Raw genomic sequence first — 18,627 nt, 5'->3', positions numbered from 1 at the left:
AGATCTAAATACCGATCAATTATAAAAGAAGAAACTAATTTTTCGGTAAAAAAATAAAATTCTGTATAAAAAAACTGCTTCATGATTTGATAATTTACAATATTAAACTGCAAAGTATTTACCAATCTTCACTGTTTATGCATGTGAAATAATGCCGACAGTAAACAGAATATAAGCACCAAACAACCTACCTCAGCGGGTTATGAGACAACAATTCAATTGGTTTGGGTGTACCTCCAGCACCTGTAGAAGGAAATAATGGAAATTTAATAACGGAAGTTAAGATTGTACCAAATATATGCTGAATGAAATTCACTAGAAATTTAAGACAAAAGTCCCCATTCTGAAGAAACTATCATTCAAAGCATGCGAATACCCAAAGAAAAACTGATAAGGTAGGGTCTCCATAAACAAGTCTGTTTCAATGATCTATAGATTTAATCATGATAAGTTACAATCAACACTATAATTCAGAAATAAACAGTAAAAATTGATTGCTGACAAGCACCTGACTGACCTCAAAGATTAGACAGCTTGTTAGCATAAGGATTCCACGCATTAATTTATCGAAAAAAGAAAGTATTCCAAAAACGTAACGAACCTCCTCGTGTCAGTGCATCGATATATGCTCGTACTACATGATTTCTTCGTGCCGTAGTGTACTCATCTAAGACATACTTGAAAAGCACTTCACGGTCTTGAAGCGCTGCAACTGATTGTACCAAAACTCCTTTCAGTTCCAAGAATTCCACATTAAGCAGTCGACACTCTCCTAAATGTTGACAAGCTGAAGAATATGAGTATATCCTGCACCAAAGATTGCCAAAAAAAAATTCATTCCAAATTGTTAATAAAAATTAAATTCCTATGATCCAAATTTCATCGGGAAAGTAACCTTGATAATCCACTGATTTTAAATCAAGTCTGAATAAAATTATGAAACAATTTAGATTGCTGAGAAATGACTATTTGTCTTAGAAGTCCTTCATAAAATAAAAACATGAGTTATATTTTATTTACACCCTCTAAAAAGTCTTGCATCAAAACTATGTGACAAATCGATATTTTCTGCAATATCTAAAGTTTCTATGAAATATATTCCACCCTAAATTTCAAGAAAGGATGAATTTCCTACCTCAAATTCCACTAAGTTCTCAAAAATAGTAAACCTTAATAAAATATCGCGGTTAGTTTTGAAATAAAATTAAAATGAAGTCGAAAATATACGCTGAATTGAACGGTAGAGCACTTCATACGCTTCTTCCAATTTATTTGCCATTTCTTCCATTATGTCCAATCTAAAAAGCTGTCAATTATTACGATTCTTTATTAATTATTATCAATCCCATTTTTCTATAATGATTATGATCCTTTATCCTCAGAAAATCCCGAAAGAGTAAAGGCAACGTCATTTGAAGAAAACTACGCTGCAAGATGCTCTCCAGAAGATCGTAGAAGTTGTTTACTGTCATCATGAATCTGCTTCACACGTTGTAATGCCGCAAAAAACTTTGTGTCAACTGTGCCATCTGCAATGAAGAGCTCCTGATTTCAACATTTAAACCAAAAGTTTGGGAGATTCCAAAGTATTCCACATAATAAATGAAGTGGAAGCAATAAGAACTAAAAGAATCGCTGTCATAATCAGGACACTTCGATATTATAAAGAACAATTATTAAGAAAAACGCAAGGAAAGCTAACCAGCCTCGGAACCTTTCAGAGCAGCTTCTTCTTCAGGTGCTAATGAATAACGACTCAAGAAATCATCAATCGCTACCTGTTTTTTCTCAAGTGTTCTCCTGCAAAAACCTAAATTACCATTCCAGATATTATTTTATAAAACACTACACTACAACAAATTACAACAAATAAGGCCATGTTATTGGCATTTAAAATGTTGTCTTATACTGTCCAATGAGAGATTACTTTCACAGTGCAAAAAGAGATATTAGCAACAATTATATTAACTTAACCATCCAAAATTAAGATGCTTTACGTAAGTTATAAGTCGAGTACAAGAACATTAAATACTTCACCCTTCTTTATACAACATCTTCTAGTAATGGTTAAATCGCTGATGCTTATGATCATCCAGAATTACCCACTATTAATATCGTCTCAGTTTGGATACGAGAGATGTTACTGAATTGAACTTGTTGTGAAATTTATGGAAAATTACTTCGCATTCTGCAATGCAGCAGTTCTTGCTAGTAAATCTTGGGTTTTCGCTTTATTCGACTGTATTTTATGCGTCATATCCTGACATATACCGTTCAACTGCATGACTTTGGCCACGAAATCTTGCACCCGATCATTTACCTGTAACATCCCTCTTCTTGCTTTTGTTACGTGAACTATAACATATGCAGAGTATCCCAACTATTGTTAACAGAAAGTCTTGGAACTTCTCCCTCAGAAAACTAAATTCAACCTTTCTCACTGTTAGTAATACTTTTCGTTACCTTCCTTCGTCATCATCATCATTAAAAATTACTGATAATGGGATTCAAAGAGAGAGAGGGGTGGTCCAGATTATATCAGTAATAAATTAAGCCCATTAAAAAAACATAAAAAGGTAAGATGTCAAACAAACTACCAATCCAAAAGCTTTCATGTATTCCCGATTTGCTTTAATTTTTCGTTCCTCTAACTCATATACCAACTTCCGTTCCACATGAATATCAATTTCTTTCACGATTGGTGCAACATAATCCATCATTTTTAAAAAATCCTGCGAAAAAAATCATGAAATGGAACAAATAAACCATTATGAAAAGAATCTATTGTAGAATCGAGACAATAGAATGAGTTCTACCATCCAACTTCCCTTCCTAAGTAGGACCTGAATGAGTCCAAGACAATCCGCTCATTATCCCTTCATGCATTGTTAAACTCCAAGTCAAACACATTACTTCTTAGGTTTGCAAAACCTTCAAGCTTACCACTTCTAGTTTAGCAGTTTTCTAACATCATAAGTTCCCGAGGTGACATACTATGAGGACACACAAGAGTATCATTCTCCAATGTTCAGGAATAGATCAGAATAATCAAAAAACTCAGAATCGGAATAACCCAAAAAAGATATTTTACTTGTCTTCATACGTAAAACCACATCTAAAATTAATACCAAAATTTCACGAATACCTGATCAGTGTGTAATTTTTGCGAAACCAATGACTCCACTTTTTTTCTGATTGGATTTGAGGGATCGCTATTACTGGTTGGTTTAATACTACCTCCGTGAGTCGACATCTCTCTTTAATGATACAATAATTAAAACGATAATTCACGCCATCAAAGCTGTATCATCAAGCACAAACCTGACATCAAGCTTAATACATCCGCTTCATCTGTCATCTGCTGAAGGTTGAATGCAACATACCCTACCTTCCGCATTAATTGATCCAGTTAAACGGATTTAATCCAGAACAAAACATTAAGCGCCTCAGAGATCTTAATTCCCAACCACCTTTTCAAATATTTACATTAACAAAACACTCTACCGCAGCGTATTTAACAAGAGAAATTAAAGATGTCATAAATTCAAAACTAAATACCGGAAATGTTTGAGACACGGTATGCAACACACGTTAACATTACCACACCATTTTATACCATGTTACAATGACCCTTCGAATTCACACAAGTATTAACTTCGAAATTTTAAAGCTCAAGCTGTTGCTTTACTATATTAGAAGTACTCAGTGATATGCCATATTACTTGAAGACCTCAAGTCCACCGACTATTTCAGCCTCCGAAGACTTGTTCGTTTATTCATCATCACCAATGATAATAGAAGAGGACAAATATACATGTGGTAAATGATGTCCACAAGATATACATTCACGAGATCCAGTGGAATACCGCTACTACGAAGCTTATTATTTGATATTAACATGGATCATCCCACTCCTGGGATTGTAAATTAGAATCTTGAGTGAGTAGAGTCAGTGGGACTTGGAAGATATTATCGGCTCGCTAAACGGTTATTGCAAATTGATAAACAATACAGTTGAATGTCATGGCATAAAAACATTTGTCACTTCTTTGCATGGACAGTAATAACGACAAAAGCATAAGTAGCAAAAGTTAGGGAACATAAGGTAAAAATGAAAACCTAAGAAAAATCCATTAATATTCAAAATATGAAAAATCCATTAACATTCAAAATCCATATAGCCTGAGGCACTTCATCATTCTCTCATACTTTCCTTCAGGAAATAATCCTGAAACATTTGATAGAACCATTTCCCCGTGCAACTAAAAATCCTTCTGAGAATGCAAACAACATCTATGTGCAAAACAACAGAAAAATTAGATTACAAGTTCTATCAAAATGTTTCTTCTCATTTCAAAAAAAAAATCACATCTGTTACGCGCTAACACCATCATCATAAGTGCGGAAAACATAATGGGGGAAATAAAGAAATAAAAACATCAGCGCTAAAATGTCTTTTGTCCAAAAATGATTTTACTTAGCAATTCATGAGTAATTACTCGATAGATCTACTTACGTCAAAACTCGTCAATTTTTCCTCAGTGTTTAGTTACAAATATATTCCTATATAGCGACGCTTCGGCTTACGTCGGAATGTTAAAAAATATAAGCAGAACTTGGTAAAAAAAGGGAAAAAAGGAAAAACAGAAAAATACATGCAATTAAGTATGCAATAAAGACAATATCAAAGGTCAAACGCAGAAGATCTACAGAGATAAACGTTTACAAATAGTGCTTCCTTTGCAAACAGATATATTTAGCAAGACTAACTGGAATATTACCAATAATTCGTAACTTTCTTGATCGATATGTGAAAAAAACAAGTGTAAATATCTCCTGAGTAAAAGGAAAAACTTCATATCTTAGACATCAAAAACTCATGAATATTGGTAAAAAATAAGTAAGGAAACGAACGTAACAATGTGTACGTACGGAATGATTCAAGCATATATCATTTGCAAATGTTTACATAAAACCAAAAATATAGCATCCGAAGGTACCATGGAAGAATTAATTACTAAATGAACATTAGAGAGACACCGGGATAACCTTACAAACATACCAAGAAACAAGGGTTGTCGAGCACTTATCAAGTGTACTTTTAAAAATCATAAATTGATCCGGTGATTCGAAAATACAATTATGAAACAGAGCCAATGCTATTCCTTTCAGTATAAAGTCAATCAAAACTTCGAAAAAAAAAACTGTTTTAAAGAAATTTTATAAAAATTAGTTCTAAAAAGCTTAGAAGTGGTATAAAAGCAGAAAGCGAGGAAGTCGTCAAAAATATTTCGTGAATTCCAAAGTAGTGAATTCATTACTGAGGTTTATCAAAATTTCGATTTCAGCTTCTTTCCTGCATGAAAAATTGAGAAAGGACAAAACATTTGCAGTTCAACGTATTTAAGAAAAAGTGAGAAAAACAACAATCGAGAATACATTGAGACGAAACAGTTGGTTTCTAAGAATATGGTGTAGAATGCAGACAATTATTTGATGTAAAAAGACTTTCGTCACGTATCACATTACCACTCTTGTTCACTTGCAAATCTTCCAATGTGACTGACCTGAAAGCAAAAAATTATGGTCATCAAAGTACTACTTCCTTTTTCTGACTTACTAAAAATATTGAAATTTGACTCAGTTCATCAGTTTAAACATCGTGATGGGAGCGAAACAACTCTCCTACTTTCCAATCCCTAATTTTTATAAAAAAATCTTAGCATTGGAAGGGGGAAGGGGAAAGGGTAGCCAGATGGTATGAATTTTTCTACAAAAAAGAGATGCAATAATCGTACATAATCTCCTGTTTCACTTTAGTGATAGAGACGGAAGCAGAAATTATGACCTTCCTTCAGGCATCCATCTGCAACGTTAAATCTACTCTTGACAGAATGCAAGTATTTTAGTGATGCAGAAAATCTAGAAATCACTGTCAACGATACACTAAAGGAAGACTAAGGTGCAAACTATCAAACCGTTCCATCATTTAAGTTAGTCTACCCATTAGTTGGGCAAGTGATAACTCGAACGAACATATGGAGATATCTTTTCAGGTAATCTGCAGATTTGGAAAATATACTTCGCCATGCTTCAACATTGTTCTGTTTTATATTACATTGGATTTGATGAGATTTTAGAAATTAAGTTCAAAAATGAATGTACCATTATCCAAGAGGGTAGTTGCAATAGATACATAAATATATATTTGATAAATTATTCCACATAAATATATATTTGATAAATTATTTTTGTACTGATAAAGATTTGTGCAATAAATTCGAAATTATATCGAGTTTTCACTGAAAAAAAAAGGACAAGCAATATCTAAGAAGAAAAAGAACGTACACTTTTCTCGAAGAAAGAGAAGTTTGTGGGCGATGCAAATAAAACGAATTGTTCGATGAAACAGTAGACCCTGAGGAATGCGAATTTTCCGATACAGCCGGCGACGGTGGTCCGTCATCAAGTGAAACGGTACGAGATGCGATTGGCGAAATGCTCTGCCGAAATAGTGATGCTTTTGCTTCACGCTCCACCAAAAAAACATTTCGACGTGCCTCAATTTCACCTATCCTAGAATATAACAAAAAAAATCACCGCTTTTTAGCATTAGGTTAAAAAAAAAAAACGTGATTAAACACAGATTAGCTAAATCAAGAGGAATAACAGTGAAATATGGAGTTAGCACAATTCATTGTAAGCTCTTTACGGCACTTCAAGTGCTCTGCAAAATATTTACTTATAATAATTTTCAGAAAAATACCTATCATAAATGAGACCGTCGACACGAAGCACTTTTTTGAAGTAGTCGATATTTTCTTTATTATCAAGATCATCACCCCAAACGAATGAAATTAAACCAAATTTTCGAGCACGCTGTATAGGTGACGGATCTCTTAACAAGTCTTCAGTATGAAAATTTACACCCTAAAAAAAATAACTGCAATGAAACTCAACAAAAGACAGCTGTCCAAGAAAATATGATCTCTTTTTCCGAAAACTCCACAAGAACTTAAACATCCATCAGATATAAGGATATCGTAGGAAGTCAAATCCAAACTTTAGGAGAAACAAATCTAAAATGAATTAAGGAATCATAAATGTTATCTAAATTGAATTAAAGAATCACATTACTCTTACGCGACCGATTATATTATTTCCGTGATAAGAGTATAAAAAGTCATCTAGATATGTGATTTTCAACATTATGCATAAGTGAATAATAATAGCTTACCAGGATATCAATACAAGCAGCGAAATTAAGTGCAGCATTAGAAGTTGATGAACGCAAGTCAACAAACGGTTCATAACGCGTTGTGACACCAACGCAAAGAAACAGTACTGGATACAAATGTTGCTTTGCCGCTAATCTATAAGTATTCGATCATAGAAAACATAATAAGCTAAAAAAGAAAGTTGAATAGTTTTCTCAGTTGAATAGCTTGAGGAGTTCAATCTCGATATACTCGCACTGGAAAGATTTCTTTTTCATTTTCATAAATCATCTACTCTTCACACATAAACATCTTCGATGAAACCAAAAATTTTAGCACTTGTTCACCTACTACGTATCACCCTTATATAATCGGAAAAGGGCAAAAAAGTGTAAAACTTACAGGGCACAGCAATCAGGATCGAATGAAGAGAACACAATTCGACGATCACCAGCATTGCTCAATACATCACTGAGGACGATATCAATGTAATCATTGCGCTCGAAATAATTTTCACATTCATGTAATCCATTCTGGAAAAAAATATTGAAAGTCTCATCCCTTTCATTATCAAAATTCATGGCCCTATAAGTTAAAAGTTACATCTCATAAGCATTTATATTTAAAAAGTCTCGCAACTCCTACTTTAGCAACAAAAATTTCTTTTTCGCCAGTCTTCTAACTGCTAAAATAAGATTCAATATTGCTAAAACTGAAGTATTGGAAAGTACCATAAATCAAGAAACCTTTTGCATCATTGGATACTTTATTTCAATGTTGAAACCAACAGATGAATCAACTTGATGTAATGCATCCAGCAGTGTCGGGAATGGCAGACGTTCATCTTGCTCATCTGCTTCGGCACTTAACTTTGTGTAATTCTGCCTCGTCTGAGTCTGATTCGCTTTATAATGCTCCAGCTGCAATGTTTTCCTCGATTTAAAAATATGCAAATTATGAGAATTTCAATATTTCCATCGCAATATATGTATAAGAGGAAAGTGTCCGTAATAAAATCCACACTTCTCAGTAATCAGAAGGGAAAAGAGCTTATGGATAGAAAAAGCTGAATTACAATAGGAAGACAGTTTTTGCAACTATTTAGATCGCTTCTTGGCATAAAACAGGCCCATACTTAGATGAATCATAGTGAAAAGCAATCAAAACAGATCCCTACAAACTAAACAGACATACACGAAGTAACTGAAGCTGTTTCAATTTTAGATCTTTCACAGCGATTTCATGGTAATCATTAGCTGCTTCAGCAGGTTGCGCTTCCAAGCGAGGGGTTCGACGCTTTGCTACGGTAACCAAGACGTGGAAATCATGAAATATAACGGCGATCTATAAAATCGATCAATTTTTTAAGTACTGCACCATTTCCAGTAAAAATCATAGTTAATTTGATTTTAGATTCTCACAATCCATAATTATCAGCCTACAACAGATTCGCAATATCCCTCCTCTGAATACAATTTTAAAAAAAGAATCTTTTTTTAATAAAAGAAACAACTACAACAAATTCTCAGTAAATCTCTAGCAGTACCCTACACATCATGTTTTAAATGAAGCAATATTTTACACCATGTTTCAAATTATTTTAACTGACTTCTCAGCTTCTCTGTACTACTCGAATGTCTATAAATCGCTAAATCTGATAAGATCTGATAAGTATAATGCTCTCACTAAACAAACAAAGTATACTTTATCTTTTGAAAGTTGAACATCGAATTCAACATAATCAGCACCACGTTTTGCAGCAGTATTGAGCGAGTGTATTGTATTCTCACGACCTGCATTCATTCTGAAAAATTACATGGCATGTTCGAGAATAAAAAAGGCTACTACTTAATTCCCTTAACTCCTTTGTAAGAACTGCATATTTTTTGCATGAGGTCCCGCTTTTTGCAGGAGGTTCCGCTGAAAGCTTTAATCGTAACTGTGGGCACAAAAAGCTTTCGGTTTCTTAAAGTTGATAAAGGAGATCTATCAAAGGATAAAGGAGATCGAAGCTTTAGCTTCGATGATAATTTGCTTGAAGAAACAAATCAGAAATTAATTACTGAAATCGCATACTTCGTGTACGAATTGCCCATACCCCTGTGACCAACTTCAAGAGGCTGCCGCTTCTTCCAGTGTTTAGCATAGGAAATATTCATTTTCTGTACTGAACATGACGTCAGAAGTGGTCGAATGAATAAATACTCCACTGTAAACAAATGACGGAATACCCTGATTGTTTTAATACGAAAAACACTGGAAGAAATTATTTCTGATCAAAACAGTGATAATTTAATTTAATTTACACATGAAAAGAACTAAACCAGTGATAGCAAAGAAAAATGAAAGTTGCTCGATGGACAAAAGAATACTAAACGAATAATTCCAAGATACATAAGGGAAAATGTTTAATTTTCGGGAAGGAAATTCGATCTTTATCATAAAAACAGAAAATGTAACATTCACTGACAAAAAGCTACCATTAATTTGTCCAACTGGGCGATTTTTCACCAAAAGCGGTTCACCAGCAACGCCGAATGTACCGCTGAATGATGAAGGCAGTGCATACGCAATTGCAAAACGCTCTGTAGACGGTCCATGTTCTTCGTCATAGGCAAATAATTCTATCCGGAAACCCTCAAACGTTTATTTCTAATCGAAAGTGTTAAAAACATGCTTAACGATGAGATGACTGAAAAAAATCGCTTTCGCGCTAACAGCAATACGGCTTTCACGAAAAACCAAGCATTGCTGCCTAACTGACCCACATAATGATCAGATCTGATTTCTTCCGGAAGAGCACAGTGTTCCAATATAAAGAATATTTTCAGTTGTTTTTTAAATTCATTTAGTTCATTTCCAAGTTTTTGATTCATCCATACCGATTTCAACATGCGAACATGTGAAATGAAGCAGAAATAAATTTTCAGAGGTTCGTTAACTACCTAATGGACCATCCTTAACTGAAATTGCCACCTTCATCTTTGAGCGGGGTCAAGTTTTATTTGCTGGGTAACTACTCTTCAATCCGGACTTCCTTCCACAGAGGACAAAAAATTCAGCTGGCATCTTTTAATGTCCCTAATATTTAAACTTCTTGATATTGTAGAAAAAACTGTATTTCCACCTGCATAAAAAACAACAATCAACCCGAACAAGAGTTCTATCTTTTCTCTTATTTTATCCCGCTAGATTCAGTTCCTAATGTTCAGAAAATAACTCCAATGGATCATCCTGATTTTCAGTTTGTAACCATGATTTGAATTCCCCCATTAATGTTCTCAAAAGTCTTTTAGGAGAATCCAAATCATCTTTAAATAATTATGATCCATCTTCTATCTCCCTCCTCTGCTTCCAGTATGAACAGCTTTCGCTTGCGGATTATCTAAAAATTTTTAGCCGCTAGCCAATCAGCTATTACATATTTGTTCTGCCTACCCTTCCAATGAAAATCCTTAAAATGAACGGAAAATGAAATTTCAAGGTAAAGAATCTTTCGAAAAAAAAAACTTGATGCTAACAAGAAACTCCACCGCCACCGATCGTGTCCGGAATATAAAATAATCACTGCCCACTTTAAAGCGATCACCGGAAGGCGATTGTTCGCGGTAGTGTGGATCATCCGATGATAAAATCTGAAAATTAAAATTGCGGGTTGCGCACAACAAAGATTTGATAGTTGTGCTTCATTCATTGCTGATGACAGTGATAGGCGTAGTGTTGGTAGCAGTAGTAGATGGTATCACTCTGGGTTCAGCTCCTCCATGGCATCTGTAAGCTTCGGTAACAAAGCTTATGATGAAAAAAGTATGTGTGTGTATGTGTGTGCTGTACAGACAACATTCGACATCGCTACGGTTCATTCTTTCCTCGATCCTCACAGTATCCTCTCATCATCATACGACCATGGATGGACACAACCCATCATAGTGTATTATATCTGACTTTTTCCATACCATCCATCATGCTGCAGCAAGCACATTACGGCAAAATCTGAAAGAGTGGCTTCCACTATGAATTCTACATATGGTAACGGAAAACTGTCACATACTAAAGAGACAAGAACCATTAAGAACACATCTTTAAAAGGCGGTGATGGAGCCGATTAATCATTTCCATTAACAATTGAAAGAAAACAAAATTCCCGAAGAATTACCAAGTGTCTTTTAAAACGACTCAGCCATGTTTGTTCCTTTTTGTTTATCATGATTTCAGGCCCATCACTGCTTCAGTAAACAGTCCTTCCTTTCATTCTAAACTACTTAGAATAGCACTACTTCTAACAATTACATTATCCCTTATTGGAATGGCGAAGAAGATTGAAAATTCAAACCTCCCCTCTTTTCTAGAAGTGAACACTTCTTTCTAGAAGTAATAGAATTTTAACTTTCATACCTCCCCTCCATTTTTCATCTTTTAAACACAAAACGGCTACATCAAATAGCAACCATTCATTTCTATAGAATTCTATTATCTGTGAGAATTTAGTAGAATTTGGCAGAATCCAACTTTTTCTTAGAAACCAATTTAAGAATCCCGGAGTTTTTCCGAAGACCAGAAGTGGTCTTCGAAAAAAAAAATGACGGGCAAGCCTTCCGAACTAATACACTACTCTTTTTACGAAAACAGCTTATTAATGACGTCAAAAACATCAAATCCGATTAACTGAGCTAACGAAGTTTGATGACTGCTGGAGAACATAAAACTTGCACTTCGCTAGAACCTGACCTCAAAACAAAAACAAAACAGTTTTGAATCTGAAAGGAAAAGTATGTGCTAAGTTTCACACTCCAAAAAACTGAGTTCCCATTTCCGAACTATACCACAGTATTCATATTTCCTACCAAAAGCCAACAACTTTTTGGGTTTCGAATCTTTCGAGCATCTTAATGTTACTTAGTGATATTCAGACGTCACTTCAATTCCTCCAAATAAAATTCAGTTTCTATGGCATTTGTTCAAAAAAGATTTTAATCAGCAAATTGCTTGCACAAACAGGCTAATCACTAAATTTCTTCTATGAATGCAATCTTCGTTCCTGGAAAAATATTTACGTCAGAGACTCAATGTACTGGAATTTGATGAAATTTTTTGTTCATCAGCCAAATGAGGTAAAAATCAAGTTGAGGCTTTTGGCAGGAAAGAGGATTTATTAATTTAGAGTTCCATGACTTGGTAAACTGCAGCAGGACAAAACGCATCGGATTAAGAAAAAATCCAAAAGAATAAAGCACCCTAAACCTATTATTATGTAAAATAAAATCCTTAGCTCCAGCAATCCGCATTTTTCAAGCCACATGTATCACTACAAATCTCTGCAAAAGTGTCATTTTTTTTTATGAAAAAAAGCACCATTCCAAATGTATTTTTTCCGCACAACTCAATTACTAGTGGAAATCTACATAATATTTGGTATGTCAACGATATTAAAAAATATAAAGGTCTGGACTTTCTACAGAATCAAATAAAGACTATGAAACATTTGCGCCACTTCCTACTACTACAGGTAAATTTGTGCCACTTGTATGGAAATATTAATCTTCAACGAAAAGAGTAAAAGGATGACCAAGAATGCCTATCCGGTTATTCAGTTAGTGCAGCGCATCTACCGATGCATACCGAAGGGAAACATATGGATGCCTTCCTGAAAAAAAAAAATTAACGCCGGGCACCAGAGAGATTGATCCCATTAGGCACTTGGTACAACAAACTGATTAGTCAGTATATGGAAATCCCTTCCTTTTTTGAAACTATAAGGAATATAGATGCCATCCAACCATTGTAATGATGTGTGTTTATATGTATAAAAAACAAAGAATGCAACCTGATGAAGTTCGCATAAAGCATAAAGATTGATATTCCATATCCCACTACGAAGAATCAATCACATTAATGAATTATGAAAAGTATGTCAATATATGTGGCGCAAATGCATGCTAGTTTAATAATGTTAACCTCAATAAAACATTAAAATTTGCTAATCATCCATATTTTCGTCAAGTATACTCCAACAACCCATCAACTGTGCAGCAAAAACCTATTACTTACAATATCAATCTTCTGTTTGTTTTATTCCTGATGATATATTTATTAGAAAATGAACGTGTAGATCTACACAAATGATATGAGTTATTTTAAAAATGCGATAGAAATATAAAATCTTACAGCAATATGTGCCACTGAATATGACGGTACTACCGGTTGCACGACATCCTGACCCTCTTCATTATCATCGTCATCCACGCTGCCAGCCTGTAAAAAATACCAAAATTTGAGGAAATTTGTCTACTTACACTTCTACGGCTTATTATAGACTTCCAAGTTGATAACGTGGAACTGACTGACACAACATTCCAACATTCAAAAAGCTTGAACCGATACGAAATTTGAAGGGACTTCAATTGATGTCCTAACTTATGAATAGGAAATATTTTCAAATTAATCGATTTGAGATGGACTTTTTTGTTATTTTCTAAAGATGTTTTTCAATTCACAGAAAAATATTCCTAGAAAAATAGCAGAAAAAGCACGATTATAAGATGATTTGAAAATGAAAGACTTGAGTAAATGTGTAGAAAAAAAAAAATAGGAAATATTTTCAAATTAATCGATTTGAGATGGACTTTTTTGTTATTTTCTAAAGATGTTTTTCAATTCACAGAAAAATATTCCTAGAAAAAAAAAAAGTAACGCCGAGAATAATAATGGAAGACTGAGTAACTTTTGTTCAAAAATCACCGTTTTATTTCCCACCAGACACGATTTGGGATAATGATGAGATTATGCGAGTAAATGCAAAAAGTTATAATGGAAATGAAAATGTCAAGAAGCAAAGATTGAAAGCAACAAAATTTCGTTTTATGTAAAACAGTGACAATACACAGCGTAAACTGAGAAAGTAGATAACTATCAAATGATCAGATGTTGCAACTATATGGATGTTACGAGTCTCATCAAACCAATCTTTTAATCCTTCTAATTCAGTCTTTAACGACACACAGTCATCTTGGATCGCTAGAAGATTCCAAGACAAATGTCCGGTTTACACTGGCACTGTTCAGTCACCTACATATCGATGACTTGCCTAAAACGGAAACTCGTGGGAGAAAAGGTTCATATCAAACCTTATTAAAGTTAAAGCACAAAATACTAATACTACATCACAAGACAACACCAGTAATAAGTTCAAAATAGCCTACGACGCATGACCACGCTCGCCAAGCAGTACGTTCGTTCAATTCGTAACTGAACATCTAAATTTAGAAGTTACTTGTTAAAAATACGTATGACGTGAATATAGTCTGAGATATTAGTCAAAAAAACTACATATAAATTTTAATTTTCCATGTCTTGTAGCATGTGGAATGTCAGATGTTTTTGCTGGGCAAAAAAATTTCTACTGGTGCCAAATAGGAATGATATAACAAAATAGCCAAAAATTCCCAGCAATTTGCATAGTTCTGAAAAATAGATCGAAACTGCTATTACAACATAACAAAACAATGGCTACCTCTCTATGTCTCAGATCAAACGGTGTCACTTTGATGCAATAAGAACGTTCCGCATAACGTTTCTTGTAGAATTTGAATGGATTTCCGTGAAAGCGAAGTAAAATTTCGTTCTGATTCTTTCCCAAAAGTGACGCTTCGCTCACGAGACTTTTGCCAGCTGAAACAGTAGAAATTCCAGAGTTGTTCTAAAAATGAGAAAAATACGGAAATGAACTGTTTCCTAGCTCATCCTACTCCAACACAATAAAAAACCGTAAGAACTTTCAACTGTTATTTATGGATCTTTTCCTACGAGTATGCTATCCCTAACTGTTATCTACCTGTGATTTTATTTTTTTTTACGAAATGAGCGAAACAACTTCCTTATTTCTCAGCTCTAAAATTTCCCCGTATAGGATACAAATACATTCATTAGCAAGAAGAATTTTCAATCTAACATATGTTAATCAAAGGAAAATAAAACAATAGAAATCTTACAACTCCAGCCAAATTTGTCGGTAACATGCAAATGGCACACACCCGAGATCGATTCAACAGCTGGTAGAACAGACCTGGGATTCAAAAATGATTCCCATTTACTAACGACCAATTCCTGAAATTCTTTTTGAAAGTTCATTTATATATTCCTAGACATTCGCCAAGCGCATTTCTTGTTTCATTTCTCGCTCGCCATTCAAGTGACAGAAAAAAGAAAACTTGCATTTTTCTCTTCTTCTTTGCCACTGTGCAAATAATATCCAATGAAATAGCGGAATTTCACTGGATCCGATCCAACTTCCACTACACCTTCCCAACGCTGTCTACTGAAAAACAAACATATTAGAATTTCGAAACTTTAATCAGAATAATATCTATAACTAGTTTCTTTTGGGATTTGAAATCGAACAGATTTTAAAACAGCCATATTGAAACTGGTTTGATGCGATATCCGACCTGCTCTTTCCCAATATCAAACATCTTTTTAGCTACTGCATTTCGTTTATATATTCGCAGTAAAGTTCATGCCACGTGAATATTCCTAGCGCATCGTATGGGTACTTTTTTTAATTATTAAAGCAAGCATCCACCTTTTCTACTTCTTATTTTTTGTGAAACTAAAATTTCTACAAATATAACTTTCATGAAAGAATTTACGCGATCCAAAGAAGTCATCCATAAATTCGGTTCTGGTGCAATTCGTATTTTACCTTCTATTTTTGTAGGATATTATCCTCTCCAAAACATTTTACTGTCTTCAAAAAACATTAAGCGTAATTTTTAGCATAAATGAGCTCCATTTTAATGTCCTAGAAATCACTCACAATATTTTAACCAAGCCATTCATATATTTTAACACAGTACTGTTTTAATCTCAAAAAAGTAAGAGATGAAAGGTCTAGTGAGAGCTATACTCCAGTTACCTCAGTGAAAGCTATACTTCAGTTACCCCCGGTGAAAGCTATACTTCAGTTACCTCAGAGAAAGTTATACTTCAGTCGCCATAAATCAGCAAGTTCTATTTAAAAGAAAAGAGAGAGGAACTTCACACACGAGCTACGTAACCTGAGACACTCACATAACCATTTATAAAGATGTGACCATTTCATAACTCATTGGTTTTCAATATCATACGTTAACAGTTATTTTGACGTACTTTTGTACTATCAAGAACAATGAGAATTCGAGAGTTATAACTCGCCCAAAACACAGAACTGCTGTTGCTGCTGCTGCTGCTGCTGTTTGAACTCCCCAAAACTGTGAACAAACTAACAATCTTCCAAACCGTTCAAATAATTCTTCCTCATTAAAAATTTTTGAACTTCTAAGATACAACCAAACGATAATAAGTGAAGGAAAAACACTAACGCAGAGTCCTGACTCGGGAGTAGAGGGAACGCATCGGATGGCATCCATCCACCCAAAGCCGGCGCTGAACCTGTTACAAATACATACTCCCACGACCGTACTGCTTCAACTTCCACCGAAAAATGAAGCATTATGCGTGGCGCGAGTGACATTTGAGCAGCAAGCGCTTGACCTGAAATTAAGGAAGAAAACGGTTTTGCATGGCTAAAGAAAAAATATTCATTACAAATTTCGTAATATTTCCAAAAAAGTAGCTCTAAGCAAATCACCAGTCGCTCATACATTGTTCTCCCGATACATTGTTCGATCTTTTCTGCGACTTACTAATGTATGACTGCTACTGTATGAGTAGGTTAAACGAATCAATTTTTTGCTGGTAACTCCCGCCAAGTTTGAACAGTAATGCATAACAAATACTGTATAGAAGGTTAAACGAATCAATTTTTTTTAACTTCCGGCAAGTCTGGATTTCCTCTTCCTCCAACGATCACAAGATCTCTTATTTTAGCCAAATATTTATGGAACGCAACGTCTTTTTTCTATTTCAATAGCATAATTCGTGGTAATTAGCACGGCATTATACTTCTCTCATGAAAGAAATTTTCGATACCGAAAGGTGACATGTGACAATATCTCCCTGAAGTTCTCCAAATCAGTGTTTACCAGGAGGAAAGAGATCAATGAAGTCTTGACCTGATCTACCTAAAGGTTAGTCCACTAGCAAGTCTACCTCTGATTTGACCAAGAATCTCAACACGTACGTCTATCCTGCATTCTTAACGTCTACTCATCTCAACTTCTGACCAACTAGATATCATTGCTGTACTATTACTTGTCTGATTTGAAGAAAGATTAACAAACATATCCAATACAATCCTCATTAATGGGACAAATTCCACTTCGGAGTGCAGAGAAGAAACTGAAACTTTTTCGCACCAATCCCCGAATAATGCATATCTATATGTATATGCATGTTGCATGTATGTATGTATATGTATGTATGTATGTATGTGTATGTATGTATGTATGTGTGTATGTATGTATGTATGTATGTATGTATGTATGTATGTATGTGTATGTATGTATGTATGTATTATGTATACATATATGTATGTATGTATGTATGCGTATGTGTGTATTTGTGGCTACCTATCCGCTTATGTGTATGTGTATATGTGTATTTGAATGTGAATTGTAGAACGTAAATAACACGTGATCGATTGGACCAAATGTTAACGAGAGAGTGAGATGAGAGTAGTGGCTGTAAGGAGCATAGAGAGGAAGTCCATTTGCGCCGAAACGTTGAGCAAAACAACATGGAGGCTGATCGATGTGATGTGCGCATTTGGATGACTTGTAGTAGTGATGGTGGTTGAGGATGTCCATTTGGTGTCTAGTTAATCATAAAGGGAAGGGTGAATTAAATGTACTAGTTAATTTCTTTTAGAATTAAGAAAAGAATTGGGAAAAAAAGACAGGAAAGAATATAAGCAGATGATAAATTACGTACAGTTACTCTTTTATACTGGATAAAGATGAAATAATTCTCTAGAATAATCAATATCAGGTCTCGATCAATAAATTTTACTTTCGGATTTCTTGCGTATATCTATCTACTCATTATCACTAACAGCTACTCTACTAACACAACTCCTTTGCTATCTAGTTTTAACAGCTGCACTTTTTTAATTGTGATAATAGCATATTGCCATGAAAAGATGAAAGATCGGAAAAGAGAGGGAGAGAAAGAGAGAGAAAAAGGGTGAGAAAGAGAAAGGTGACATATTTGTAGCTCAGAAAGAAGATAGAAAAGATGGAGATTTAATTGAGGATGATTATGTTAGCTAAAGAATATAGATCAAAAATAAGTAAAAATGGACATTATGAGGAAAGAGAAGTTGCTGAAGAAGCATTGGGCAGGATAGTTTGTGAATGGATGACTTAGACGGATCAAGCTATGGATCCTTCTTGAAGGCATTTCGAACTTTCAATTATGATGATGGTGAATACAAGGAGGTATATCAGCTAGAAAAATCTAGCATAAAAAGAGAAAC

At 34.5% G+C, this 18,627-nt stretch overlaps 2 protein-coding genes across 2 annotated transcripts in view; both read right to left on the bottom strand.

Annotated features, from left to right (window-relative positions):
- The window catches only part of LOAG_18017 (hypothetical protein), a gene marked incomplete at its 5' end in the record, with an annotated part of 7,889 nt that extends 4,636 nt beyond the window's left edge, over window positions 1-3,253 (bottom strand). Inside the window, 7 exons of the mRNA XM_020450687.1 lie at window positions 602-772; window positions 1,228-1,298; window positions 1,427-1,529; window positions 1,703-1,800; window positions 2,181-2,320; window positions 2,598-2,732; window positions 3,146-3,253. Of these exons, the coding sequence (XP_020305607.1) occupies window positions 602-772; window positions 1,228-1,298; window positions 1,427-1,529; window positions 1,703-1,800; window positions 2,181-2,320; window positions 2,598-2,732; window positions 3,146-3,253 (826 nt within the window). The remainder of the gene's footprint in view (window positions 1-601; window positions 773-1,227; window positions 1,299-1,426; window positions 1,530-1,702; window positions 1,801-2,180; window positions 2,321-2,597; window positions 2,733-3,145) is intronic.
- A 2,208-nt stretch (window positions 3,254-5,461) lies between these two features.
- On the bottom strand, window positions 5,462-17,196 carry LOAG_02221 (hypothetical protein; the record flags this gene model as incomplete). Its single annotated transcript, XM_020445951.1, has 18 exons — window positions 5,462-5,567; window positions 6,349-6,576; window positions 6,767-6,930; window positions 7,238-7,373; window positions 7,620-7,750; window positions 7,964-8,137; window positions 8,412-8,561; window positions 8,922-9,021; window positions 9,294-9,426; window positions 9,698-9,854; window positions 10,739-10,852; window positions 13,383-13,469; window positions 14,417-14,470; window positions 14,728-14,885; window positions 15,206-15,320; window positions 15,429-15,531; window positions 16,574-16,745; window positions 17,157-17,196. The coding sequence occupies 18 exons, from the start codon at window positions 17,194-17,196 to the stop codon at window positions 5,462-5,464; spliced, it is 2,322 nt and encodes a 773-aa protein (XP_020303649.1).
- Window positions 17,197-18,627: the final 1,431 nt, after the last annotated feature.

Source organism: Loa loa (genome assembly GCF_000183805.2).
Source record: "Loa loa unplaced genomic scaffold supercont3.174, whole genome shotgun sequence".
Lineage (NCBI taxonomy): Eukaryota > Metazoa > Nematoda > Chromadorea > Rhabditida > Onchocercidae > Loa > Loa loa.
This window is presented reverse-complemented; position numbering and strand designations above follow the sequence as displayed.